The sequence below is a fragment of the Talpa occidentalis genome, unplaced genomic scaffold (genome assembly GCF_014898055.3).
Source record: "Talpa occidentalis isolate TD23 unplaced genomic scaffold, MPIMG_talOcc4v2.1, whole genome shotgun sequence".
NCBI lineage: Eukaryota > Metazoa > Chordata > Mammalia > Eulipotyphla > Talpidae > Talpa > Talpa occidentalis.
The window spans coordinates 155,593,303-155,620,276 of record NW_026555331.1 but is presented as its reverse complement, the minus strand read 5'-3'; the positions used below and the strand labels follow the sequence as shown (position 1 = coordinate 155,620,276).

The following is a 26,974-nucleotide window of genomic DNA, read 5'->3' as shown; positions in this document are numbered from 1 at the left end:
AAACTACAGCCCAAGAAAATGAATTTAAAAATCAAAACTATCTCATGAACTTTAATTTCAAAAATACGTTAACAGTGTCATTTTAAAGTGAGCCACTGGGCAGGTGGGGCAGCACAGGTGGGGTCCACCTACCAGCTGCGCAGGCCTCCTGCTGGGGGCCATCAGGGCTGGGGGTTCCTCGTTCTCCATTGGGTTCAGATGGACTTTCAGGCTCTCAGGCCTCGGGCTCTGGCCACCTCCTCGGCCAGCACCTGACTGTCTCCAGGCACCCCAGCCGCCTACCCTGCCTCTGGGACCCCGACCCCCATCTTGCTATTTTGCTGAGTTGGCCTCCTTTGCTGGCCCAGGCCCTCTGCTGAGAGGCCATGAGTCCACGCACCTGCAGGGGTGTAGGCCAGGGGGGAGGGACTGGAGAGTAGGGTCTTGGCTCCCCTGTCCGCTGAGGCCGAGCCCCTGCCTCCTCACTCACACCAGCCAGGCATAGGAGGCCGGTCCAGGGCCAAAGGGGATAAACAGAACGTCTGCCAAACTGGACTGGTCAGTGTGTTCCAGACCCACGTGTGGGCCTGCAGGCCAGTCTGGGCCTCTGGGGCTGGCCCTCCCAGGCGACCGGCGCTGCAGAGACGCCTGCTGTGGGGCAGGCAGGCAGACAGGTGGGCAGGTGACGGGCCATGGTCCCTGACAGACAGACGATGGGCAGACAGATGACCGGCAGGTGGCCAGAGAGAGGACGACGACAAGATGGGGTGGCCAGACGGGGCGGGAGGCCGACAGCCCAGGATGGGCCTGCTGGGGGCTGGGGGCGCACAGAGGATAAGTCAGGGCAGCAGAAAACCCCCGGATGAGAGAAAGGTTGACAGGGCTTCTTGGTGCTATTTTTACTCTGGTGTGTGACTCCGCAGTTGCTCCCAGCGAGGCGTCAACACCCGCCTCTGTCCCAGCGCTTCCCACGGGAGTCGCCCGGCGGGCGCAGCGCGGGGTGGGGTGCTGGGGGGCGGGCGGGGCGGGGCTTCCTCTCTCCAGGGCCGGGCCGGGCCGCGAAGACAGCCCCGAACTGGGCTTCCAGCCGCTTTCTCGGGCGCCTCTGGGTTTTACGGAAGGGGACCCCGCGGTGCGCAGACCCGCCGGTCGCGCCTGGACCCTCCTCCCGAGTCGGGGCTCCCCCACCCGCGCGCCCCTTACCTGCGGCACCCGCGCTGCGAGGGGCGGGCGGGGGAGGCGCGGGGCGCGGGGCGCGGGGCGCGGGGCGCGGGGCGCGGGGCGCGGGCGCGGGGCGCGGGGCGCGGGGCGCGGGGCGCGGGGCGCGGGGGCACGTGGGCGCGCGAGGACCGGCCCGAGGCGGGGCGCGCGGGGCGCCGGAGGCGCGGGAGGGGCGGGGCGGGAGGGGGCGGGGGGCGGGGAGCCGGGGAGTCGGGCGGGCGGCGGCCGCGGGGCGCACTCGGCGCTCGGACTCGGAGCCGCGCGGGACCCGACCCGGCCCGGCCCGGCCCGGCCCGCCGCGGGATGAGGGCGCCCGCGCTGCTGCCGCGCGCGCTGCTGGCCTGCTGCGGCTGGCTGCTGGCCCCCGTGAGTGCCGCCGGGGCGGCGGGCGGGAGCGGGGCGCCGCGGGGAGGGCGCGGGCGGGCGCACCCCCGGGGCTCCTCCCCCGACGGACGGCCGGAGCGCGGCGGCTGGGCCCCTCCGCGGGCTGCGCGCTCGGGGTCGCGGCGCTGCTCGCCGCCAGCGGCCGGTGCTGCCGGGGCGCCCCTGGGCGAGAAAGTTTCCCTGGAAAGGCTGCGGTTTTCCCTGGTGGACGCGCCGCGGAAGCCTGGCGCGTCCGTGCGTTGCTCGGTGCCGAGAGGCTTTTTCTTTACTTGGCTCCTTTTCTCGCAAAGCCGTGACCCTCGTCCTCGCGCTCCAGCCTCTGCGGCCGCGTCCTGCGTGTCGCGCCCCAGCCGTGTCCGCGGGGTCCGGCCCCGCCCCGGCTCCTGGGGACGCCCTGACGCGCAGGACGCGGTCGGTTGGCACCAGGGGCGCTTCCCAAACTGCCTGCCGGGTCCTGGCGCGCCGCAGGGCTTCACCCCCGGGTGCCTGGGCCGAGCTGCGGGTGGGGATTATCTGAGCAGCAGGAGCCGGTTTGCGGGAAGCGCAGACCCGCTGTGGCGCGGGGCTGCTCCTCGGACCTGTCCCCAAACAGCGTTGCGTCGCGCGTGTTGCAAGACACCACCCGCTGCTGCCCTGTCTTGCTGCTTTAACCAAAGTCTTTTCCTTTAAGTCAATTTCATTTTCCTCATTCTGAAACTGACCCCCCGCGGGCAGGAGGGTGGGCAGCCGCCCCTGGGAGGCAGAGGAAGCCGGGGTCAGCCCTGCGTCCTCGCTGCGTCCTGCTCAGTTGTCTTCTGGGCCGACGCCTGAAGGTAGATGCCGTGAGGGGCCCGAGCGTGATTTCCTGTGGGAACAGTCAAACCTGTTCAGCCCAGGGAGGGCAAAGCCCCAGTCGCGGGGTTCTTGGGGAGGGGGGGAGACGGGAGGAAGAAGGCCAGACCTTCCTGGAAGTGGACGTCAGGGATATTGTCTAAGGATGGGACGTGTCGTTTTGTCTTTGGGGCACATTGATAGACAAGAGTGTTCACTGTTTGTGGGCCCCGATGCCCTGTGGTGCACCTTTTGGGGATGCCCCATCACATCACCTACCTCTTGTTCAGTGGAAACAGCTAAGGACCCCCCAGCTTTCCCCAGTTACCCCTTTCATCTTTGCGAAAAGCTCCTTCACACCAGATTCTAAAGTTGAGTTTCAGTGGTGACCTGCAGCCTTGAAAAATAGGCCGTGCTGTTTGCCCCAGTGTGCAGAGGCTGGGGGGGTGCAAAGACTGCTTGGGGGTGCAGAAGCTGCCCAGGAATGCAGAGGCTGCTGTGGAGAAGCCCTGGCGTCTGCCTGGGGTGCAGTCATCAGGAACCGGCTCTGAGGAGCAAGCACTCACTTAATTAAATCAGGGGCTATGAAATGGAGGCTCCAATATCAAAATATTATTGGATTAAGAGCTCTATTGTCGCCAAATTTGTACTAATAATATGCAATGTATTATGTTGGTAAATTTGTTTTCCTGCTCAGAAAAAAAAAAATATCCTATTAGGTTTTGTATTTGTTTTATAATTCCTTTACAAAGTAGATGACAATTTTTTAAAGGCCATCCTGGGGCATGAAGGTGACGGAAACACATGTTAGCTGAGATGCAGTTCAGAACACGAGGTTCCCAGGGGATGGTCAACCCTCTGCCTGACTTTCCTCCTGTGGTGGGATTTCTACTTATTTCTGTTTCTTTTACCCTTGGCCAGGTCAGCGGCATCCATCCGGAATGCCGATTTCACCTGGAAATACAGGCGGAGGAAGCAAAATGTGTGGAGCTTCTGGGGAACCAGGCAGGAGGACACAGAGGTAAGTGGGCGGTCAGGAGGCACCCCCACCCCCCACTGCTCACACCTCCCGGCCAGGGTCCTGGCTCTCCAGAACACCCTCCCCAGCCCAGTGCACAGCTGGAGAGCCCAGCAGCCATTGGTCTGGTCTCAGGGAGCCTGAGCGAGGGCAGATGTGAGGCAGCATTTGGCGCCGTGGCTCCTGGCTCCATCCTGCGGGGCCGAGTCTCCCAGCCCGAGCTCTGGTCGGCCGTGGCAGTGCAGTGACAGAGACACGGGCCGAGGTGTGCCCACGAGTGCAGCTGTGTGCACAGCTAAGAGGGGAAGGCAGTGGATACAATTTCATTAATTATTTCAATTGTTTTTAAATTAGAACATATTAATATACAGTAATAAAATCACTGTATTTCATTAAATTATCCTATTGGCTCCGTTTTTCCAGGGGTGAGTATGTCTTTGCTTTCTTCACTGTAAATGCGTAGATACGTCACAGATGATCTTGGCCCAGTCAGGAATCAAAGGTGGAAACGCATCAGAAACTGTGCGGGAAACCAGGGCTGCTGTGAGCAGGGGGCGTGGGCTGGCTCCGGCGGGAGGGTGGGGGGAGTCCACCGCTGCCCAAGGGGGTTCTGGACCGCAGCTGGCAGCGTGGTCTTTGTCTGCTTTCTTTTCTCTGCGTTGCTGTTGTGTCCTTGTCAAGAAAAAATGAAAATCAAAGAGGACACTGCTGGCGCAGCCCGCTGGCCTGCAGGCGGCCAGGGCAGGAGGGTGGCCCCGGGCACCGGCCACAAGCCCAGCAGCAGTCAAGTACGGGCCACACGGGCGGTTTTTAATCTTCTAGTTGCCACATTAAACTAAGTGAAAAGAAACATGAGGTTAATTTTAATCATCTATTTTATTGATCCAAATGACGTCCCAGCCATCATGGCAACTTGTGATCAATATAAAACGCCAGTGAGGAGACTGGCCTCTCCGCCCTGTCCTGGCAGTGCACAGCGCTTTGGCCCACTGAGGCCGCCTGCGCAGGGGCTCCGGCGGGGACGCCCTGGACGCTGCAGACCCCGCCCTGGTGGAGCCCTTTGCCCGGAGGTGAGCAGGGCGGGGGCTGAGTCCCTGCCTGAGCCCCGGTGCGAGGCTTCCCTGCCTCTCACACTCCCGCCTCTCCGAAGCCTCCACCGACACAAGGCCCGGCTCTGGTCCCCGCAGCCTCCACAGACACCTGCTTCCCGGGGTGCGGGGGCCCTGGCAGCCACAATGCCAACGTGGCTGGGGGCGCGCTCCGCCCAGGGAAAGGCAGAAGTGACTGCTCAGCCCACAGCAAACGGCAAGTGAGATCCTGCCCCTGCCATGCCACGCCTGATGCCTGCCACTGGACCACGGGCTGGGCGGTCAGGCCAAAGCAAGCAGCTGCCACGCCCGTGCCTGGCCCTCCGATGAGAGTCAGGAGGCTTGGGGGTGGCGAGTGCTGAGGAGACAAGGTCTGGCTGCTGGGCTCCTCCAGCGAGCGCCAGCGCCCGGCAACACCCTGGGCAGCCTCCAGGCATGGGGGCAGGAGCCTCGCACCCAGGGCACCCAGCTCCACTAGAGCTGGCCAGGGACTCCCACCTGCCCCCCTCCGCCATGGCTGGTGGTGAGCACGGACCCCGGGGTGGGGCCTGCAGGGTCCACCTGGCTGTGCTGCTCCCCCAGCACCCTGGGGTGGGGACTCGGGAAGCTGCAGGACAGCACAGCCTCGCCCGAGGCACAACGCCCTGACCCGTGGTGGGGGTTATGTGCAGATCCTGCCTTCCTGCTGGCCTGCTTGGTGGAGGGGCAGCGGTCAGCCCAAAGCCAGGCCTGACCCCGGTGCTGGCCCCAGAGGGGAGGCCGCCTGGGAGTGAGCATCTGGGGGCAGCAGGAGTAGCGCAGGTGGGGCCACGTCTCCCGGGAGGGGCAGGTGCCACGGTCTGGCTCCTCCTCTGGGAGTCCAGGAACACGGCTCCTCTCAGCTGCTCCAGTTTCTCAGACGTTCACAATTAGCAGCTAATGGAAGGTTCTCAGGGAGCCGGTCCCACCTTAGAACGCCCCTGTTGCAGGGCTGGGACACCCCAATCCTCAGCTCCTCGGGCATCTCCTTGGGGCAGATGTGCAGGACGGGGCCTGGCCAGTCACTGCGTTTCCGGGTCCCCGGACCACCTGGACCAGCAGCCACCTGCTGCTGGTGGCAGCAGAGGCCCCGCCGCTCCCTGCAGCCTCAGGGTCTGGTGTCCGGCTCCTTGCAGGGACGACCCTCAATCCTCGCCCACAGCAGAGCGGGTGTGTCCGGCCGGGCCAGCGGGCGGCTCTCGCCCCAAACACCTCTTCCTCTCACTGTGTGTGACGCTGGGGCGTGAAGAGTGACAAGTCGTGGGGTGAAGAGCTGCAGACGTGGCCGGCCTGACCAAGAGGCCCAGGCCCTGGGCACGCGGCTGCGGTGAGAGGCCTGCAGGAGGCGGGAGTAGGCCAGCGAGCGGCCGAGTCAGACCCGTCAACGTCAGGTGCTTTGTATAAATCCGACGAGGAATTCTTCTTGCAACGCGTGGAATCTAAACAAACACTGAGCACAAACAAAAGGCCAAGACATAAATCCAGACAGAAGCGACTCCAGTTCTGAGCGCCATCCAAGGGTCCATTTGGTGAGAAAGAAGAGCTCGGGGTGTTGGCGGCTTCTCAGCCTACTGCAGATCCATCTGGGGCGGACTGGATCTTCCGGTATGCGCAGGAGGCGCCGGGGCCAGTCCTGGAAACACCCCCACTGCGGCCGGCTCCTGGCCAGACGCTGGCCGACCTACTGGAGAGGGGCCCTGCCCCGCCTCTGCACAGGCTGGAGGGGACCCTTCCGGGACTTGCTGTCACTCGTGCCTGGACTGGTGGGAGCCACAGTGGGGAGGGGGGGAGCGGGGACAGCGGGGACAGCCACGGTGTGGCCGCAGCCCAGACCTAGCCCAGGGCCCTACTGGATGTGGACTGGTCCTCAGGAGCCAAGAGGGGGCGCCCCACTCGCCAGCTGGCAGGGCCCTTGCCCCCAACTGCTGGAGTGGGGGCAGCCGGGGGGTGTCCCAGCAAGGCCGAGAGCCGGACACCCACCCCAGGCACCCCAGAGCCTTGTGGTGAGTGAGGCGGGGCCGGGAGCCAGGCAGGGCCACAGCAGGACGTAGGGCTGGACCACCTCGTCTCTGTTATGTGGGAGGCGGGAAGAAGATGGTGGAGAAACCACCAGTAAAATGGGCTTTTCCCATGAGCCGGGCAACAAGGGCCTAGTGGCTGACCCTCTGCGGCAGCCTTGTCTCAGCTTCTGCTCTGCCTGGGCCAGCGCCACCCGCAAGCCCGCCCCATTGGCCCAGTTCCTCTGCGGGCCAGGCCCCATGGCCCTGAGGCTGGGAGCCCGGGGAAGTCATCTCAGTCACCCCAGAGAGGAGAGCTGGCACTGACCTGTGGGGGCCTCACCCTGGAGGCCCAGCGGCATCCACTCCTGCTCAGGCGCCTCCTGCAGGCCACGTGCATTCAGAAGGGGTGGCCCCCTTGGGTTGCCGCCTGGCAGGGATGGCCTGGTGAGTCTCACTGTCTCCGCTCCGGCCCATCTAGGACATGGGGTGGAACCTTGACTGTGAGTCCTTCTTGTCACTGCACACCCTGCTGGGCCCCCCGCGGCGTGGACAGGGCCCTCTGGGGGCTGCGCTGGCCTCCACGGCCTCCCTCAGCTTCCACCCAACACCACCTCGGGGCAGGGTGGGCCTGCGGCTTGGAGGAGGACAGCATTGGAGGTGGGAGCAGCCTCCGCAGGCCTGGACAGAACGTGTGAGAAGGTCCAGCCAGGCCCAGAGCATCTACGCAATTCTGAAAGTGGCACTGGGCGAGACTGGGGCAGACCCCGAGAGGCGCTGGCGTGGCCCCGGGAGCAGAGATGCCCCTGAGCAGGCGGCCGTCCCTGTGGGAGCTGCGAACACGTGGTGGGTCCCGGGGCTGGCCCAGGGGCCTGGTCTCTGCAGAGACAGGACGGGAGTCCCAGGGAGGGGACAGGGCCTGCGCAGAGAGGAGAGTGTGGACAAGTGTGGACAGGAGCCTGCGGCCGGGGCCACCGGGGCAGAGCCTGGGAGACGGCAGCAGGCGGGCTGGGCCAGGCCTGCTCGGCCTGGAAGGACAGAGGAGGGAGGAGGGTCCGGTGTGGACGGCTGTCCGCCAAGGGGCCCCGGGACAGGGGAGGTGCCGCTCTGGGGTGCACAGGGCTGTGAGGCGCCAGGACAGAGTGCTGGCACTGACCGTGCAGGCCTCTGCCCTAGACTGGGCGCCGCTCCACGCTCCCTACCACCCGCTGGGGGTGCCTCCTCAGGCCGGTTCCTGCACACGGTCAGCTTAACTGTGCTGTGTGTGAGCTTGTTGTGTCACACTCGCCGGGACGCTGGGAGGTGCGTGGTCTGGGAGGGTCCTGGGAAGCAACCCAAAGCCTGGTCATAAATCTGGGGAGATTACCCTGGGACGGCGGCGGCTCCGTCTGGGCCGGGCATGCTGTTCCCATCAGCTTCTGGCGGCGCCGAGCTCAGCACTGCCGGGAGCAGAGGCCCTGCCTGCCTAGCAGCCCTCATGGGGGCCACCGGAATTGTGGACGCCAGAGGAAGCAGGGGGTACCGCCCGGGCGCAGGTCTCAGGGTGCAGGGGGACCTGCCGTGCCTATAGCTGGACAGCCTATGGGTCCAGGACCGGCCGGACAGCCTGCTGAGCAAGCACGCGTGTAGCCCGCGGGGTCCCCTGCCATGACAACTCTGACTGCAGCCTCACAGGCCTCCTGAGCACTGGCCTGGCTTAGGGCGCTGCCTCGGCCACGCCGTGTCCAGCTGTGTCCACTGTCGGAGCTGAAGCTCTGGCTGTGGCTGTGGCCGTGGTGATGGCCAGTTCCCACCACGGGTCTGACCTGGTCACCCGCCGGTGTGGAGTCGCTTCTTTCAGGCATCCTGAGTGTCATCAAGCAGCTTTTGCTCAGGTTTCTCTGTTTTTGTTCCAAGTTTTAAAAGTCAGGATGGCTGTGAGCTCGGCAGCGGCTCCCAAGTCTGTGGACAGAACAGTTTTCCTCTTTCTTTTTTTTTTTTTTTTTTTTTTTAATAGAGGCATGTTTTATTTATTTATTTTATTTATTTGTTTGTTTGTTTTGTTTATACAAGCACTGGGTACAGTCAGAAGCGCGGGAGGGTGAGAGAATTCACCAGAGCCAGAGCGGGGAGCGGAGCAGGCAGAAGGACCGAAGGACACTGCTGAGGGGAGCAGCGGGCGGCAGGAGAGGTCTGCGCACCATGTGGGACCCTCCTCCGGTGGCCGGGGAGCAGCCGGGGATCGAACCGGCGCTGCAGAGGCCGCGGGCAGCTTCGCAACCCAGCGCTCAACCGCTGCGCCACCGGGGAGGCCCAGTTTTCCTCTTTCGCCAGTCTTGAGTCCAACATGACCGAGGCTGCCTCCTGCCTATCAGGAGAGACTCCGCGTTGCCCCCCTTGGCCAGTGTGCTGGGCAGCCCGGCCACTGCCGGCCACACGCCTCCCCTGGGTGCCGTACCCCAGGGCCTCGGTCCCGGCTGCTGGGGGGCTGCCGCTCACCCTCAGCCCTCCTAAATGCCTCATCCAAACTGGGGCTTGTTTGTTGACTGAAGATTAAACAAAAGACAAAATCTCGGGTCGCAGGCCACAAGGGGACCCTGGACTCAGGTGTGGGTGCCCCCAGCTTGTGCTATTGGAGGTCGCTGCCCTTTGCCACCCGGCACTGCCCGCGGGTCAGATGGGGTCTGTGCGACTCCCCTCACGGGGCGGCCTCTAAACCACACGGGGGCTGAAGACCCCCAAGCAGGGCTGGTGAGCGAAGCCAGGAGCGGCGTCACTGATGTCCACCCCACTGCGTGCTCAGCTTGCTCTTCTCAGTGGCTGATCCGCAGATGACCCTTGCGGCAGGTTCCCTACAAGCCCAGGCCCTCCGACTAGGGGACCCCAGTTTCCCAGCCACTCTGACTCCGGGGGCTGGCGGCTCGGGGTCCCGACAGGGCGGCGCCAGGAGAAGCCGGGAGGAGAGGGCAGCGGGAAGGGAGCTCTGGGCCTTCCCAGCCGCTCCTTCCCCAGAGGGTCAGCGCCCGCGGCCTCTCACCAGCCCTCGTCTCACGAAATAACCCGAGCGTCGCCCCGACCCTCGTGGTTCCGAGTTTGCTCACAGGCCTCTCCCTTCCAGCCTGCAGCGGCGTCTGGGACAACATCACGTGCTGGCGGCCGGCGGACCTGGGCGAGATGGTCACCGTGCCCTGCCCGCAGGTGTTCAGCTCCTTCTACAGCCGCGCAGGTGCGTGCGGCCCCCGTGTGGGTGCGCCCCGGGGCTGAGCCGGCCTGGGCTCCCTGCCGGCGCCCACGGAGAGGACAGGCCCGGCGCACGGGCGGGCTGGACAGCCGGGCGGGAGTGACCGCCGGACATGGAGCTCTGCCCTGCAGCGAGGACGGGCGGGGCGGACCCGGCCTCCCCAGCTCGGGCCTTCCAGCGCGCGCTTTCCTGGCAGGGAACATCAGCAGGAACTGCACGAGCGAGGGGTGGTCGGAGACATTCCCCGACTTCGTGGACGCCTGCGGCTACCACGACCCTGACGCTGAGGGCAAGGTGAGGCCCGGCCGCGCGGGGTCCCGGGAGGGGGCGCCCCAGTCCTGCCGCCCGCGGTCTGGTTGGTGACCCCGCGCTGCTGCGTCCGAGGTCCTTGCTGGCCTGGAGGCCTTTGTCCTGTTGAAGGTCCCGCCCGTGGAGAAGCCCTTTGCGAGCGCAGGGCCTCGGGCGGCAGGGCCGAGACCGTCGCGGGGCTGCCGGGCTGCTTCCCGTGAGTTGGGGGTGCAGGGCTGTGCTCGGGTCAGCTCCGGCTCGCCCCGCCGTGGGGTCAGCGCGTGGGCCCGCGTCCCCTGCAGCGCAGACACCCCAGAGCCCATGTGAGGGGCTGAGCCAGCCCAACCCGCGCGCACACACACCCCCACAAACAGCAGGGTCTGCTCCCCGCAGCAGCTTCTTTACCGGTCTGCTGTGGCCTGCCCCTCCTCACCCCACCCTGGCGCTCGGGTGCCTGTGCCCCCCTCAGGGTGCGCTGTCAGGTGAACCCCTCTCCTGCCCGCCTTTTGCACAAGGGGCTCTTGTTTCTCAGCAGCACGCCCAGTCTAAAGGCAGCCTTCCCCCACCTCCCCACCCCCGGAGAGAGAAGCGCCTGGATTTAACCCTCACCACCCCCGCGTCCCGGCCCCGCAGTGAAGGGCCCCCCCCACCCCAGTCACTGCGGGACCCCGAGACCCCGCCCTCCGCAGCAGGAGGGGGCGGGGCGAGGCCATCCTGACCCCTCACCCGCGCTGCCCTGGCCCCTGCACCGGCCGCTGCGTGAGTGTCCGGGTCGCAGAGGGCGCCCGACACCTCCACGCTCACCCCACTGCCTGCCGAGGCGCAGTGACCCGACGAGGCAGGGGCTCTGGGTGGGGCCTCGGGATGCGGAGACCCAGGCCAGGTGCCCCCCACGGGAAAGGGCAGCTCCTCTGGCAGCCCGGGAGGGGGAGGCCAGCCCGGCACTGTGCTCGGCTGTGCCTGCTGCGCTAATCACTGGAATTAGCTTTTCTGTGTCGAGAAGGTGACATCCCCCCCTGCCCTGTGCTTAGGGGCGGCGTTGGGACCCAGTGGTGACAGCGTGTGGGAGTTTGTGCTGGGCCCCTAACCCCAAACACCTCAAAACAGGGGCGGGCCTGACACCCTCCACGTCCTCTCACTGCCTCTGGCGCGGGGGCAGCTCCGAGGGGCGACTGAGCCCCCAGCCCTGGCTGTGCCCGTGAAGCCGCGAGCGCTGGGCCCTGCAGCCTCATCCACCTTCCCCAGCCCGCAGTCAGGGTCACAGCAGACAGGCTGTGGCGGGGACGTGGCCTGTGGGGTGGTGCCTGCAGCATGGCCGGATCCCCGGACAGGCCTGTGACTGGCATCTAGTGTCTGTTTTGGGTCCCGCCTGGAAACTGGGAACGAAGCCCCTGGTCTCCAGTGCTGACAGCCCAGTGCAGCCCCCAGCAGCTGCCTACACAGCCCGGGGCGCACGTCTCTGGGAAGACACCCGGTCCCCAAACCCCCTGTGGGGAATTCTGTATCTGAAGCAGGACGCCACAGGGGCTGTGCTGCCAGGGCCTTGGGCTCTCACTGGACAGGCAGGGCAGGCCTGCTTTCTGGAGGCACACAGACAGACCTGCTGGACGTGGGGCCTGCTTTAGAGGGGTGGGTCCATGCCCCCAGGGGCACCCTGTGCAGGACCCTTCCCTCCGGGCACCCCCAGGCCTCACAGCTCTGGTGCCGCCCATCCTGTGCTCCTCATGATGACACTGAGCTCGGTGGGAGCCCACGTTCTCTGTGCTGGGCCCTGCAGAGCCCGCGGGGCGAGGGGGCATGGGTGGAGTGCCAGGCCAGCCCTGGGCCTGAGAAGCTCACTCGGGGTGCAGGCACAGGGCCTCATGCCAGGAAAGCTGGCACTCTCTCCTTGACTTAGCACATCAGAGGCTGCACACCCTGAACGCACGTTCTCTGCGGTGGATCGGAAAGTCAAAATACTTTAATGCACAAAAGTAAAGAAAATCACAGCAGGGGACCAGAAGGACGTCTCCCTCGGGAGCCCATTTCCGCCAATGGACACCTTGAGTAGCTGGCTGTCAGGGAGGGACTCAGCTGAGCCTGGCGCTGCGTGGGGGCAGGCCATGGCCCCAGCTGGACAGGGCTGACCACTGGGAGGCCAGCTACTGCCCTCGGGCACCTGGGCCCGCAGCAGCTCCCCTCCCTGTTCCGAGTTCTCAGTTGGGATTTCTGCTCCTGGTGGCCACTTTGCTCTGGTGTCTGCGTGCAGTTTCGCTTGTTTCCAAATGAATTAAACTGGAGGAAAGAATCAGCCCCTGCAGAATCAGCCAGAGACGCGGCTGCTTGGGGGATGTGGGGGGGTCGAGGTAGACTGTAGTCAGGCTGCGGTCCCCTGGGGACCAGGGTCTGAAGGCCCCAGCCCCACTGCGTGAGGGCCCCCAGCCTGCAAGGGCTGAGGGCTGAGCTCCCTGCTTGGTTTCCATCCCGGGCCAGTGTCCACACCTCCCTGGCAAAACCTGGAAGCGCCTAGAAATTTAGCCCCTAGGGTGGGTTTCTGTGGGCTGTGGGCCGTCTCCTTCCCGAGGGGCAGCGGAAGAGCCGGGCAGCGGGAAGCGCAGGCTATACCCCCACAGCTGGGGCTCCTCGACCCAGCCCCTCGCCGGGCAGAGTCGGCTCTGGGCAGCTGCCGAATGTTTTGTTTGCTGCGCGCCTCTTAATGAGGAGCCTTCGGCTAAATTTAGCCCAGAGCACCGCTGGCATTTCAGCCTTCCCATGCGTCAAACGGACACATTTCTTCCATATTATGCCATATTCCTAAAATATGTCCTCGCTGCCTGCCAGCCCCGCCAGCCAGCACCTGTCCCGCCCTGGTCGAGCCACAGCCACTGGCCCCTGTGGCCGGGCACGGATGTGGGGGCCCCACAGGGCATGGCCCGGGAGCGGGACCCCAGCACGGTGAGCACACGGGACCCCAGGGCAGACCCCAGGCCACTCCTGAGCCCCTCAGCTTGGGCCCCCACGGCTCTTGCTTCGCTGCAGGTCGAATGGCCAATGGCGGTGGGAGCTGTTCCTGGGCTCCTGGTGCACCCCACGGTAGAACGTGCATTGGCGGGCACCAAGGGGCCAGCCGGGCAGCAGGGCTGGCGCCAGGGACAGTGTCCCCAGAGCCTGGGCGCGTCCCGCAACCAGGGCCCTGCCCACCATGCCATCCAGCACAGCACCCCTGCCCGGGAGCGGGAGGCGGGCACCTGGTGGACACAGCTGGTCAGGTCCAAGTGTGCATCTGACGGGAGCACGACTCAACCGAAGGCGCCCAACAGAGGGTCACTGTCCTCGATCTACCTCCGCCCAGCTCTGCCCGCCACCGGCCGAGTCCTTCCAGGGCCAGGGGGAGGGGCAGAGGCTGGGAGGAAATTGCACAGATCCCCAGAGAGCACAGTCAGCCAGAAGAGCCCCCAAAGAAGGGAGACGAGGTCCAGGAATTGGGTCAGTGCAGTCCAGAAAGCACCAAGAGCACCAGGCTCCCCTAGCTGGGACAGGCCCTGGCACTGGGGGGCCGGCCACGGAGCCACAGCACCCACTTTCCCAGGGGACACAGGCCTCCCGGTCATGACCCTGGAGGGATCATGCAGGATGGCCAGCCAGGCCAGCAGGGGTGCCAGAAGGTGGCCTGGAAGAGGCCTGAAGCATCCACAGGTGGTGAGACCACACCCAGCAACGCCCGACCAGATCTCTGAAGGTACTTTTCACGCTAAATGCCCTTGCGGGCCCACCTGCAGGCCTCTGGCGTGGCCCTGAGCATCAGGGATGCTGAGTCTCTGCAAGGCTGGGGCTGCACTGGCCTGGCTGTCCCCGGGGGGGCTGCCAGCAGGGGCAACCATGGCTCTCAAAGCTGATGCTCGGTAACAGTCCAGGAGCCAGGATCCCCCAAGTCAGAAAGTCCTCTCACTGGAGTCACCAGTCGGGCCTGCACACGCGGGTGCAGGCTGGAGGGCGGCAGGCCCAGTGCCCGTACCCAGGGATGTGGGCTGCCCAGCGGGGTCCTGCCCGGCCCTCATGTCTGGCTGCCGCTGAGTCTAGGCGGCGGGAAAGCGGGTGGGGACTGGGGCCACGAACTGAGGATGAAGGGTCCAAGCGTGCAGGGGTCAAGGTGCTCAGACTCTGGGTAGAGACTTCTAGAAGCTTGAGTCCAATGTATAAATTCTTTTTTGACACCATCATAAATGGAGTTATTTTCTGATACATCTTGTTTGTCGTTTGTGTATAAAACGACTGAATTTTTGTATATTGATTGTGCAGCCTGACTCTGCGGTATTCATCTATTGTTTCTAATGGCTTTTGGTGGAAACGTCAGGGTTTTCTACATATGACATCAACTTGGGCACCAACAGTGACTGTTCCACTTCTTCATCCCCCTTGGCTTCCCTTTATTTGCTGTGTTTGTGTGATTGCTCTGGCCAAAACGTCTAGCGTGAGGTAACCGGAGGCGAGGGGCATCCTGGTCCTGTGCTTGACCCTGGGGGACGTCTCAGTGTTCCCGTGGGCTCTCAGACTGGCAGTTGGTCTGTGCGTGCGGAATATTCAGTATTGAAGTGGGTTCCTCTGTTCCCATCCCTTTTAGAATTTTTATCATAAATGGGTATTGAATCTTATCAAGTGCTTTCTCTGCATCAGTTGATATTGTCATATGAATGTTATATTATCTTTTGTTGATATGATGCATTACACTGATGGCTCACATGTATTACACCATCCTTGCATTCCTGGGACGAGCCCACTTGATCATGGTGTGTAACCCCTGGCATATGTTGGATTCGATTTGCCAGTGTTGTGTTGAAGATTTTTGCATCAGCATTAGCCAGAGACGATCGTCTGTAATTCTATCATCTTGGCAGTCTCTATCTGGTTGCAGTATTAGGATAATGCATCCTAAAGTATATTGGGGCGTGTTCCCTCTTTAAGAACACTCTGAGGAAGATGGGCATTCGTTCCTTAAAGGTTCAGTAAAAGTCGTTTGTAAAGCTCTCTGGCCCTGAGCTTTTGTTTTGGGGAAGTTTTGTTTGTTTGTTTGTTTTTTATTGCTGTCTCAATTTCCGTGCTTGTAACCAGTCTTTTCAACTCACCCACTTCTTCATGGGTTAGTCTCGGTAAGCTAGATTGATCTAGAAATGTGTCCATTTCTTCAAGGTTATCAAAGGTATTGGCCAGTAGTTGTTCATGGCAACCTGTGGGCCTCTGTGAACTGCCAGGAGTCCCTGCCGTCGGGTGTGAGTTCCAATGAAACACTGAAGAGTAAAGTGATTGTTAAGCATGAAACTGATAAACAGAAGCACAGAGGGTTTTTGTTTTGATCTTCATTTTTTACGGTAAATTAACGACAAGTTGTATTTAAATAGCTTTCTTGGGAAAATAACACTCCCTGGGTAAGAACACATGGATTATTTTCCGCTTTATATTGTAGGGTTTAGACCATTTCCTCAAGAAAAATGCAAACCAAGCAAGAGCCCGTAGGCACCTAGAGTGGTCAGGCCGGTCTCACAGGCGCCAGGGCCCTGGGGGTGCTTCTGAGGCTCCGCCAGAGCTCAGTCATGAGCAGATGAGTTCATGGGCATTGAAGGATCGGACCACGGAGACCCCCAACCCCAAAACACAAGCGGTGGGGCCTGCCCTGCCTGGTGGGTGGTGTCCTCTCCGAGGCCTGGTCTACCTGCGGCCACGGCTCTCAGGCAGCAAGCTCAAGCTCCAGGACACACAGAGCGGCTCTGCCCTCCCTCCACTGGCCCTTCTCACTGCCCTGTGCTCACTCTCCTGCCCAGGCGGCCCCGTGGCCCCCATGTAGTTGCTTTGCCGAGCAGCAGGTCCCCAGCAGTGGGTTCCCGGGAGAAGCTGGTGCTGAGGAGCAGACGTGACACCTGGGTCTGCCAGGGGCTTGCACTCCAGGCCTGGGCAGAGTCCCCGGGGCAGGGGGCGGCACCCCACCACTGGAGCCCACAGCACGCGTCCTCCCTCCAGGTGACCTTCTACGTTCTGGTGAAGGCCGTGTACACCCTGGGCTACAGCGTCTCCCTCGTTTCGCTCACAGCTGGGAGCATAATTCTGTGCCTCTTCAGGTAAGAGGGGGACACGCAATTCTGCAAAGGGTGGCTCGGGGGTGTCCGGCCATGCAGGCCGCACGCCTGGCCTGCCCCGGGCCCCTCCGCAGGTGAAGCCAGCATGGTGCGGGGTTGCGGACTTCCTGCACTGCTCTGCAGCTCTCTCTCAGGGCTCCACGGCCTCAGGGAGCTCAGGACCTGCCCTGCAGGCACTGGCATTCCCCCAGAATGTCAGTGCTGGGCAGGGAAGGCCCTGCAGATTCCAGTTCTTTGAAAAAATGCTGGTGCGGTATTAGTATTCGTCCCGCTATAAATGTTCAGTCTTCATATTGTTAAAGGTTAAAAAGAAAAAGATCAGAGGGTGGAGCGGGCAGAGCCCCGTGTTTAAAGACCCCCTTGTCGTGAGCCCACCACCCCAGCCTCCCCCCTACCCCGTCAGCCAGCGTCCCGGACGGGGCCTGGGCGTGTCCTTTGAGGGCCCTCGGGGGTGAGTGTCAGACACCCCTCTCCGCACCGTGGGTCCCGCGGGCGCTGCGAGACAGGCATGTCTGCGGCTGGTTCAGCAGACAACGGGCAGACATGCGGGTTGGTGCCGCCTCGGAGGCCGGTGCCCGCACGGTCATCAGGCAGTCGGCCAGCTGGAGCCAGGGCTTGCTCTATGCAGAGAAACGGCAGAATGTTCCTGAGCCCAGGGCCCAGGGTGGTGCAGACCCGGGCAGCGGTCCAGGGGCCCCGCACCCCTGAGCCCTCCCAGGGCCCGGCAAAGCCCAGCCACGAACCCAGAGCCTTCCTGTGTTTAAGGTGCATTTGCTTATAGTCCCAGACTTCCCTCTCAGGCCTTGGTTCTGTTTCTCGAGCTGCACGTTCCTGTTAGTTCTGCTCCTTCCAGCCCCTGCTGTGCTCCTGCTGGCTCTGGCCATGGGGGCAGCACCATGACGCATCGCAGCTGCTGCTCAGCTCGCTTTGTCGTGCTTTCTCTGTGCTTTCTCTGTTCTCAGGGCACGTGGACGGCCCAGCCCCTGAAGCCTCAAACTCCCACAGCGTGGGGTTTTGGTAGAAGTTTCCTTTTTATTTGAAAACAACGTGAATCCTGCCGTGGGGGTCTGTGCGCCGCACTGGTGCTTCTGTGGGTTTGTCGACCGCGTCATTTCTGTGTTCCAGACCTTCCTACATGCCTGATGGCCGCGCGCTGCCCGGGTCACCAGGAGCCAGGAGCTCAGTCTGGCTCCTCAGCTGTAACTGTGGGCTCGGGGCTTCTTGTTTCTTTGCTGTTTTCAGGTCGTGCTCTTGGGGGCAGCGTTTGACCTTCCTACCAGCTGGCCACATCTAGCGATGGCCCTGCCTTAAAATCGACTTTCTGCTCCCAGCCGTGCCAGCTGCTCTCCTGCTGGACCCTGCAGGGTCTGCTGTTCTGCGCTCATGGCACCTCCTGTCACAGCCGCAGTTCAGACGCAGCGTTTCTGTGCTGGCGGCGGCCACTCGTGGGCGGCTTTGGGTCTCCTCTGCCTCTGCCGCTTCCTTTCTGTTGTCTCTTTCTTCTTGGGCTTTCGCCTCCTGTTTCTTTTTAGTTGATCAAGTATTCTTATTATTCCAGCCTCCTGCCTTTGCGTTGTTAATTATACATTCTGCTCTGGAGAGAGTCACAGCACCCCCACGGAGTTAACCCCGACTGCCATCTCCACAGTAGATGGTGTTTGGCTCCATCTACCCTCTGGCCTCCGTGGCACCGTGTGCCGCCCACACCCCACGCTGTCGCTGCTGCTGTCCCGTGGGGGGGTCTTCAGGGCTCCCCGCACGGGGTCTTCTCTGGAGCTCCCTGTTCCCTCCCCGTTTCAAGCCCCACAGGCCCGTCTCCCGCCCCCGCCCCCACCTGCTGCTCTGGCTCTGTCCCTTTCCGCGCTGGCTGAGCATCCTCCTGGCCCCGACGTCATCTTAATTGTGCATTCACTGTCCGGGGATTGAAGTCTTTGTTGGAGTCACTTTCTTTCACCGAGTGGAAGATGCGTGTCATTATTTCTTTTGAAAAGCCGCTGCGGCCTTGCTGTTGCGGGGGGGCGGGACGGGGGACTGGTGCTGTGCAGAGCGGCAGCCTTGTCACCGGTTTCCAGGAGCTGTCGTCACGGGGCTTTGGCGAGCGGCTTTCTTTCTGCTTCCACCCGCTGAGGTTAATAGAGTTTCTTTTATCTGTTCATGTTTTTTTACCAGCTTGAAAACTTCTTGGCCAGTGTCTGTTCAGATCCGCGTCCACTGCTCACTCTCCCGTCCTTCTGAAACCCCGTTTTCATGGGCGTTCAATGTCCCTGCCACTTCGCGTATATTTTTCGGTGTCTGTCTGTCTGTCCCATTGTTTTCCTCCTCTCTGCCTTCACCCGCACGTTTCGCTTCTACTTTCCACTTCACAAGACCCTCACTAGCTGGGTCTAGCCTGGTGTCAGACCTGGCACTTAATCCTTGATTTCAGGGTTCGTTTTAAGTTTTAAAATTTCCATTTGCTTTTTTGTAATCTATCCCCCCTCTGCCCAAAGCCTGCATCTCCCCTCCACAGGGCTGGGCGGGCCTGCCTCGGGGTCTGCGTCTCCCTGCCCTCTGGCCTCTTTTTCTCTTCAGCCTGAATGTGACTGTTTGCTTTTGTCTTTGGCGTGCCGGGTGATTTTACTGACTTGACCGTCGACTCAATCGCAGAGGCTTTGGCTGACACCTGATGGGGGGCCTCAGGGATTCTGAAGGGCACCCCAAGCAGTGGGTGGAGCTGGCACAGGCTTCGTGGGCCACACGCCCGGCTCGTGGCTCTGGGGGAGGTCCAGAGAAAGCCTTGGAGGCCCTCGATTCTGTACCTTCTAAGATTTGCTTCTTGGCCGCTGCCAGCTGCCCCTTTCCAAACCTCTTGTCTGGCACGTGGCCACCCGAACGCAAGCCCATGCAAGCGCTGCAGGCGCTGCCTGCTCGGCCTCTGCCCCGGGTCCTCGCTCCCTGCTGCTTGGACCTGCTGCTGCGGACACCGCACTGGCCCTTTGTATCGGGCAGCACATGACCACTCACCTCTGCTGCAGGCAGCACTGCGCCTGCGATGGCCTCAGCAAGCAGCCTAGACAGCAGGGCCGCGGGGAGCCCGGTCCCAGGGGTCAGTCCGCAGGTCTGGCTGCTTCACATCACAGCTGGGCCTGTGGGGTCCTGGCACAGGCGGCCCCGGCAGGGTTGCTGGCTCTGCACTGCCTCAGGCTCTACAGAGCCCTGAATGCCGCGTGACCTCTGAGGCTTCTTCGTGGCTGACCCTGGACTCCAAACAGTTGACGGTGAGGGTAACATGGCTAGTGAAGCCGCTCCAGGGCAGCATCTACGGGCCGAGGGCTGGATGCGGGCAGCCCAGAGGCACTGCCCTGTGGGTCTCCCTCTGGGGCTCTGCTTCTGCCTCTACCCTGAACCCCAAGGAGAGGGAGAGAAATCGGGGAAAGGCCAACGTGCAGAGAGTGTGGGACGGCTAAGCTGAGACCGTCCTCAGCACACAGCCAGGGCTCAAGGTTGGCGTGGGAAGAGAGGGACCAGACGTGGAGCCGTGGTGGTCAGGTGGCCACCAGGCCGGCCTCGCTGACCACCCCCCACCCCTAGGAAGCTGCACTGCACCCGGAACTACATCCACCTGAACCTGTTCCTGTCCTTTGTGCTGAGAGCCATCTCCGTGCTGGTCAAGGATGACGTGCTGTACTCAGGCTCCGCCACGCTGCACTGCCCCGACCGGCTGTCCTCCTGGGTAAGGCTGCCCGGGTGCCCCTCGCCAGTGCCCCAGCGGCCCTCACTGCCCGCCTGGCTCTCTCCCGACGCCTCCTTATGCCGGGCCGGCGGGGTTGGGGGCAGTCAGGGCAGTGTGTCTGGCCTGAGAAACAGGACCAGGCAGAGGCAGGGCCAGACATGGTCCCACCCCCTCTGCAGTTCTGAGAACACCCTCTTGGGCATGGGGCCTCAGGTGGCCTCCCTCCCGCCGCACCAGCCCTGCCCATCGCCTGCCCAGCACGGCTCTCAGGGGCTGCTGCTCCCACCGGATTGTCTGGGCCCACCACGCGCGGAGCTGCCCCCGGTCATGGCCGCTGGCCTGGCAGCCCCTTCTGGCGTTGCAGGTGGGGTGCAAGCTGGCCCTGGTGCTCTTCCAGTACTGCGTCATGGCCAACTTCTACTGGCTGCTGGTGGAGGGGCTGTACCTGCACTCCCTGCTGGTGGCCGCCTTCTCGCCCCGCCGGCGCTTCCTGGCCTACCTCCTCCTCGGGTGGGGTAAGGAGCCCTCGCGCCCCATGGGTGCTGCCCACGCCTGCCTGGTAGATGCCGCACAGGTCCCCTGAGACTGTCCCCAGGGGCTGCTCTCGCCGCCCCCAGCCCTCGTGCAGGGCAGGGACGTGGGGCAGGGCCAGTGGAAGGCTCGGGAGCCCCTCCCAAGGTGGCTTCCGGTGCTGGCGGGTGGGAAGGGGGCAGCCCACGCCCCTGTCCATGGCCCCATCCTCTCCACATCTGACCCTTGACACCGCAGCCCCGAGAGCTCAGTGGCCATTGCAGCCACTTCCCGCACAGCCCCGGCGACCTGCGCCCCCATCAGGCCTGGTGGCATGCAGGAGGGGTCCCGGTGGGGCGGCCCCATGGCAGGGCGGAGCTGCAGGGCTGCGGCGACTGGCGTCCCTCCTCAGGCGTCCCCGGCGTCTGCACAGGAGCGTGGGCGGCGGCCAGACTGTCCTTGGACGACACGGGGTGAGTGTGCGGTGTGGGCCAGCCCCAGGCACCACGAGAACGGCCACTTCCCGCCCGGGTCTGCCGCAGCTACAGGGAGCCCGGCCACCCCTGGACACTCCCGGAGGCTCTGGGCCGGGCGACTGGGGAGGATCCTGAGAGGTGGGAAGCAGCCCAGGTCGGCGCGAGCTGCCGGGAGTGGTGGCCACACAGGGCACCAAGCAAGAGGCGGCACCGGCTGCTGGGGCCACTGTGGATGGGACCCCCTGGGCCCGGCTGGCCTGCCAGCTGGCGAGTAACCAACACAAACATCCCCGTGGAGGGAGCCGGTGCTGAGGCGCCTCCATCCCCGCCGACTGCATGGAGGAGGAGGGAGCGGATCAAAGCCACGCCTGCGGGGCGGCTGCAGCCAGTCCCTCTGCACTGGGTCCCACACCTTCCACTGGACATGATCAGGGTGACGTGGTCCTTGTCTCTCTCCCATAGCTGCTGGGACACCAGCGACCACGACCTTCCCTGGTGGGTTATTCGGACCCCGATTCTGATTTCTATCTTTGTAAGTGAGGGCTGTGTTGGGGCGGCTGAGTGGGCGGGGTGGCCAGTACAGGGAGGTTGGGCTGCTGGGCTGAGTCAAGAGCCTACGGGGCAGAGCTCCTGCTCAGTGGCCTGGCGAGCAGCCTCGGGAGGGCAGGAGCTCGGTGGTGGGCACCGCAGCCAGGAGGGCGCCTCTGGGTAAGGGGTACAGCGAAAAGCTCTCTATGCCCACTGTGCACTCAGAATGGCCTCGCCCACGAGTGTCGGGCAGGGGCTGAGACGCAGGACACTGCCCGGCTTCGGTGGTGGGTGCAGCCTCGCCCTGGGGGCCGACCCAGTGGGGCTGAGCTAGCGGCTGGCCATACCCACCTCCCTTGAAGCGGAGCCAGGCCCGAGCAGTCTCTCTCCCCGCAGGTCAATTTTGTCCTTTTCGTTAGTATTGTATGGATTTTACTGCAGAAGTTGAGGTCCCCAGATGTTGGGGGCAACGACCAATCACAATACAAGTGAGTATCAGCTCAGACCTGGTGCTGGTGTACCACGGCCTGCGGAGCCTGACCCCCGGGGGACCCCCACCCGCTTGTGCGGCCTAGATCCCCTGGGGAACCCCCAGCCTGCAGGGCTGGACCTCCAGGGGAACCCTGCCTGCCTGCAGGGCCTAGGCTGGCAAAGGAGGCCCCCAAATGGCGTGGGGTGTGTGTTCTCTGCTGGGGGTGGCAGGAGAAAGCAGTTCAGAGCAGCCCAGGCTCTGCGAGTGGGTGTGAGGCCCCTGCCTGGACTCCCAAGGGGCCTCCCCAGGCGCGGGAGCTGGGCGGGTACGGGGGGTGGGGGCACTCGCAGGGCCAGGGGCGGGGCGGTCGTCGGGGCCTGGCCTGCGGCATCCCGGCCCACGGTGGCTAGCTTTCTGGTGAAGGAGAGCCGTGCCCGCAGTGGGCAGAGAGCTCGCCCAGGGACACTGGGTCAGGCCTAGTCAGGGTTTCCTGCAGAGCCGCATTCTGCCTGGGACGACCAGCCTGTGTCCCTCCTGCTGCCGAGGGCTGGCTGTGGGATGGGCACGGGGCTGCGGCGTGTCCTGCTCGGGAGCTTGGGGCTGAGAGGCAGCCACTGCAGGATGCTCAGCCCACGCCCCCTTCCTCCCCAGGAGGCTGGCCAAGTCCACCCTGCTGCTCATCCCGCTCTTTGGCATCCACTACGTGGTATTTGCGGTGTATCCCACGGGCATCTCCTTTCGATATCAGATCCTGTTTGAGCTCTGCGGCGGCTCCTTCCAGGTACGCAGGGAGGGCGGGGCCCAGCCCGCGGTGGCGGCCTCTGATGGTCCTGTCCGTTGCAGGGCCTGGTGGTGGCCTTTCTCTACTGCTTCCTCAACAGCGAGGTAAGTCCTCAGACCCGCTGGAGCCAAGGACAGACACGACCCGTGGGGACAGGAGGCCATGGCTCCTGTGTGGCCCCCCCAGCTCCCACCCTGCACTTACCGGCCCGTCCTTGTCCGTCTGCCCGAGGGCCCAGCTGGGCATGCTCCCCTGGGTGGTGTGGAGGGCCCTGCCTCTGTGTGGTCACAGCTCTGCTCACGCCGGACCTCTCTGGGCCTCAGGATAGAGCTGTGAGACCCCGAACCCCCTGCTCACGGCTCACAGCTCCCTGGCCTCCAGCATTCTCTGGGCCCCTATGTGAGGCCCTCACTGCCCGCCCCAGACCCGTTAGCGTGTGCATCTCTATGTCTGTCCACCGGCCTGTCCGCCCACCTGGACCCCCGCCCATCTGGGGACAGGGAGGGCAGAGGGCCCTGAGCCGCATCTCTGGGACACCCATGTCCTGGCCACCCCAGGTGCAGAGCGAGCTGAAGAGGAGATGGCGCAGCACATGTCCGGGGCGGCTGTCTGGCCGGGACTACCGGCTGCATGGCTCGTCCATGTCCCGGAACGGCTCCGAGAGTGCCCTGCAGAGCCACCGGGGCTCCCGCACGCTGTCCTTCTTGCAGACAGAGACCTCAGTCATCTAGTGCCCACGCCGTCGGGGTCTGGGCACACCTGCCCGGCTGATGAGGGACCCCGCCCCCCCCGGGGCTGTGGCCGCCGCAGGCTGGCTCCGCTCTCCCCACCTCACGCATCTCCCGTCTCACATGGTGGCCCTGGAGTGTGGCCAGCGGACCGGCGGGGCCAGCAGCCGCAAAGGAAAGCCGCTTCCTGATCTGGGTGCCCCCTTGCGGGGAGCGAAGGCCATGCGTGACCAGGGAGAGACCACTCCCTGCGTGGCCCCCAGGACACCACCTCCACCAACCCCTGCTGCGTCCCTGCGGCCTCACCCCTCATCAGCGCCGCCCCCAGAGGACCCCTGGCCAGGGAGGGTGCGGCAGGCCCACGGGGACCCATCTTCCTTGTGAAAATATCCTGCAAGTCATTGTTTCAATGGAAAACTTTTAACAAAATATGAAACGCGCCCAGCACCCCTGTCCACGCCGGACAGTCCAGCTTCTGGTCCTTTCATCTGACTCCTGGGGAAGCAGGTCGGGGCCGAGTCCCTGCAGGTGCCAGGGGACTCCCAGGAGGTGAGCACCTGCAGGGTGTCCCGTCTAGTGGTACCTGGCCTAGGGTCCCCCAGACCCACCCCCGCCCAGCCCCCACAGACCCACCCCCGACCTGGGGCCCCCCAGACGCACCCTGGGATCCCCCAGACCCACCCCCGCCCAGCCCCTGCAGACCCACCCCCCACCTGGGGCCCCCCAGACGCACCCTGGGATCCCCCAGACCCACCACCACCTGGGGACCTCCTGGGGCACAGATCTTTTTAGGGTTTGGTGTCCCTCAATACAGCGGTAACCCCCCTTGGGGATGCTGGGGTGGCCGGCGGGAGTCGGGGTTCAATGCCCCTCAGCACGTGGAATCTAAGTCTAATAAACTCCTGCTCAGCCAAGATGCTTCGCTTCGCAAGGAGGGTCAGAATCAAATGCTGAAAATCAGACTCTCAGAGGCTGAGTCTGGAGAACGGCCCCTGTGAACTCAGGGGGCGCGTGGGGGTGGGGGTGGGGCAGCCCCCCGAGGTGGTGCGGGCGCGTGGGGCGGCGACGGGCACCTGGGTCCCTCTGGCGTGTGACGTCCACTTGTCAGGGAGGCAGCGCTCAAGGCCTTTGTTTTCCGGTCACAGGCGCGGGGGCCTCAGAGACCCTGGCAGAGACGGCCAGGAGTGCCCCGGCCAGCCCTGCCCTGGCCGCGTGGTGGCCCCAGCGTCTCCTGTGGCCTGGAGCCTCCCCCCCCACGCCCCCTGCTGCGTGGAAAGGTGGGGCCATGTGCAGAGGCTGGCAGCGTCTCTGCTCCGTTCCTAACAGCTGCGCGACAGCCCTGCCCGCAGCCAGCTGGGCCCCTTCCCTCTGCAGGTGTCGGGCTGTTCTGGGCGCCGACCTGAGCCCCCCTGGGTTCTGGGTGCCAGGCTCACAGCAGACTGACAGGGCGGGTCTGCACCCTCTGCCCTTCCCTCAGCCCCGTCTGCCTCCAGTTCTGCCTCCCGCTGAGCCCCAGACACCCCAACCCCGCTCCCCCCAAGAGTGTCACCATGAACCCTCTCGCCCCGGCAAATGAGGACAGGCTGGTGGAGGCCTCAGGTGGCGGTGCTCAGGGCCCCGGCGCTGTGGGGATCTAGGGTGTCCTTTGTACAGGACAGTGTTGTCTGGGAGATGGAAAGAGGCGCTCGCTTCCTGCACCCCGCTGAAGGCCTCACAGGAGGTGGGTGGCGGGGGGTCTCTGAGGCACCCCTCCCCGCCGGGGCTCACCAAAGTGGGCGGCCGCCCCGACTCCCTGCCCGGCCGCCCCAGCAGGCCGCAGAGCCTGCAAGCTCCCTGCGGGGCAGGGGCAGCTGTGGCAGAAGTGTGTCCTGGGCCCTGGCTCACTGGCCATCGGCCAGGAGGCTGGTCTGCAAACATGGGACTGTTCCGGCGCAACGACAGGACACAGTTCTTCCCCGAGCTTGGTTTGTCACGCAGCAGGGAGTGGGCAGATCTGTGGACCCCCCCGGCCTCAGCAGGACCCCGAGCAGATCCCTGGAGCCGCCTGGCTGCACCGTTGCACAAGTGGGATCACCGCCACGCCACGCCGGCTGGGCATGGGGACACCCCTCTCGCTCTTCCCTGCACAAAAGCCACATGTTTCTAAGTGGCCTTTGATATCAAAAGCGAGGCCTCCCCATCCCCGCCTACCTTCCCTGGCCGTCCCCGCAGCAGGGCCATCGCTCGCCGCCATCTGCTGAGTGTAAACCTCGTTAAACTGCTCGAGAGCGTCATCGAGACTTAATTACGTTTTTCTTGGGAAATGAGGTCCCCGATGTCCACGGGCAGGTGCTGCCAACACGATGCCATCTCTGACGCGCTGGAGTGGCTGACTGAGCAGTAGAAAAATGTTGGATGTGACCGAGCTCTGCGGAATGGCCCCCGTGGGGCCGGCTAACCGCAGGTCTGCTCCTCATACCGGCCACACTGTGGCCAGCACTGCCATGCGGCTCCAGCTGCCGCCCTGGTGTGGACGGTCTCTGGGTAGGTAAAGGCCAGGCTTCGGTTTAGGGCACGTGGGACCCCCAGAGCCGCCTTAGGGAGTAGGAGGGGACTCCCCAGGTGTGGCAGAAGTCACAGGGGAGCTGAGAGCCTGTCTGTGTCTGCCCAGAGCTGCCGGGTGCCCACTTCAGTGTCCCCTGAACAAACCCACCTTCTTTTGGGGGCTGAGACTGGGCTCCATTGCTCTCCAGCTCTCCCGTGAGACCCAGTTAAAACCGCTCCAAGTCTGCCTTTCACAGGGAAGCACTGGCAGGTATGAGCAGGCGTCACTGCCAGCCACGCTGACCTGGAGCCTGTGTCTTTCCGAGGGCCAGGAAACACCTGAGGCTCGCAGAGTTCCGGGGCGCCTGCGGGGTGACCCCCACCCAGACCCTCTGCTCTGAGCGGGCAGATGAACACCAGGACCTACAGGGCCCAGCACAAAGCCCGCTGGCCACTGGGTGCCCTCCCAGAGGACAGCCGTGATGGTTTGGGGGATGACACAGCAACTCGGGGGACACTGGCCCATGCCAGCCCATCCCTTTCATTTTTGCTGCTTCCGGCGCTGGCTCCTTGAGAAGGGCCCATCAGGGGCTCCCTCCAGGTTGTCTGAAATGAATCTCAGCGGCTTCAGCACCCCTCAGGGCCAGAGCTGTGCTGGTCAGAGGGCAGTCAAATATGGGTCCGGGGGCTGGACCCCTTCCCTACCCACCCACTACCCAGGCCCCGCCCCACCCTGGGCCCAGCCCCTGGCCCAGGACCCGCAGGCTGACGCCCTGTTTGCCAGGCGGCTCCCTCGCGCACACCCCCCGACCCCTCTGGCCCAACTCCAAGCTTGACCTCCGCGCCGCCCCTCCTGGCGCTGCATGCAGCGTCCATCCCCTGAGCGCCCGCGCCTGGCCACTTTCCGCCGGCTCTGTCCTCCCACTCCCGCTGGCGCCCCGGGGCTGTTTGGATGCGGGTGCAGGGGACGCCACGCCCCGAGCCGTAACCAGGACAGGTCTGATGGGAGGAAGACAAGTCCGGGTCCAGCCCCGCTCATCCGCACCGGGCTCAGAGTGGGAGCAAGGCATCTGGCACCTCAGGCCCAGTGGGGGCCCCTGAACCGTGGCCACCC

The 26,974-nt window shown here is 64.0% G+C and overlaps 1 protein-coding gene across 2 annotated transcripts; it reads left to right on the top strand.

Annotated features, from left to right (window-relative positions):
• The first annotated feature begins 1,503 nt into the window (after nt 1-1,503).
• Nucleotides 1,504-23,398, top strand: VIPR2 (vasoactive intestinal peptide receptor 2). Of its 2 annotated transcripts, XM_037516585.2 has the most exons (13): nt 1,504-1,566; nt 3,316-3,415; nt 9,613-9,720; nt 9,932-10,029; nt 16,015-16,112; nt 19,701-19,842; nt 20,207-20,357; nt 20,765-20,825; nt 21,291-21,360; nt 21,753-21,844; nt 22,480-22,609; nt 22,672-22,713; nt 23,167-23,398. In XM_037516585.2, the coding sequence occupies exons 1-13, from the start codon at nt 1,504-1,506 to the stop codon at nt 23,338-23,340; spliced, it is 1,329 nt and encodes a 442-aa protein (XP_037372482.1). In that variant the 3' UTR covers nt 23,341-23,398. The 2 variants fall into 2 exon arrangements, with proteins under 2 accessions (XP_037372482.1, XP_037372472.1); XM_037516575.2 differs by lacking the exon at nt 1,504-1,566 and having other exon boundaries at nt 3,109-3,415.
• Nucleotides 23,399-26,974: the final 3,576 nt, after the last annotated feature.

Coding starts and splice junctions, on each gene's coding strand:
- VIPR2 (XM_037516575.2), top strand. CDS start 3,199: ATGTTAGCTGAGATGCAGTTCAGAACACGAGGTTCCCAGGGGATGGTC. Junction 19,843..20,206: donor CCGACCGGCTGTCCTCCTGG/GTAAGGCTGCCC, acceptor CTGGCGTTGCAG/GTGGGGTGCAAGCTGGCCCT. Junction 21,845..22,479: donor AACGACCAATCACAATACAA/GTGAGTATCAGC, acceptor CTTCCTCCCCAG/GAGGCTGGCCAAGTCCACCC.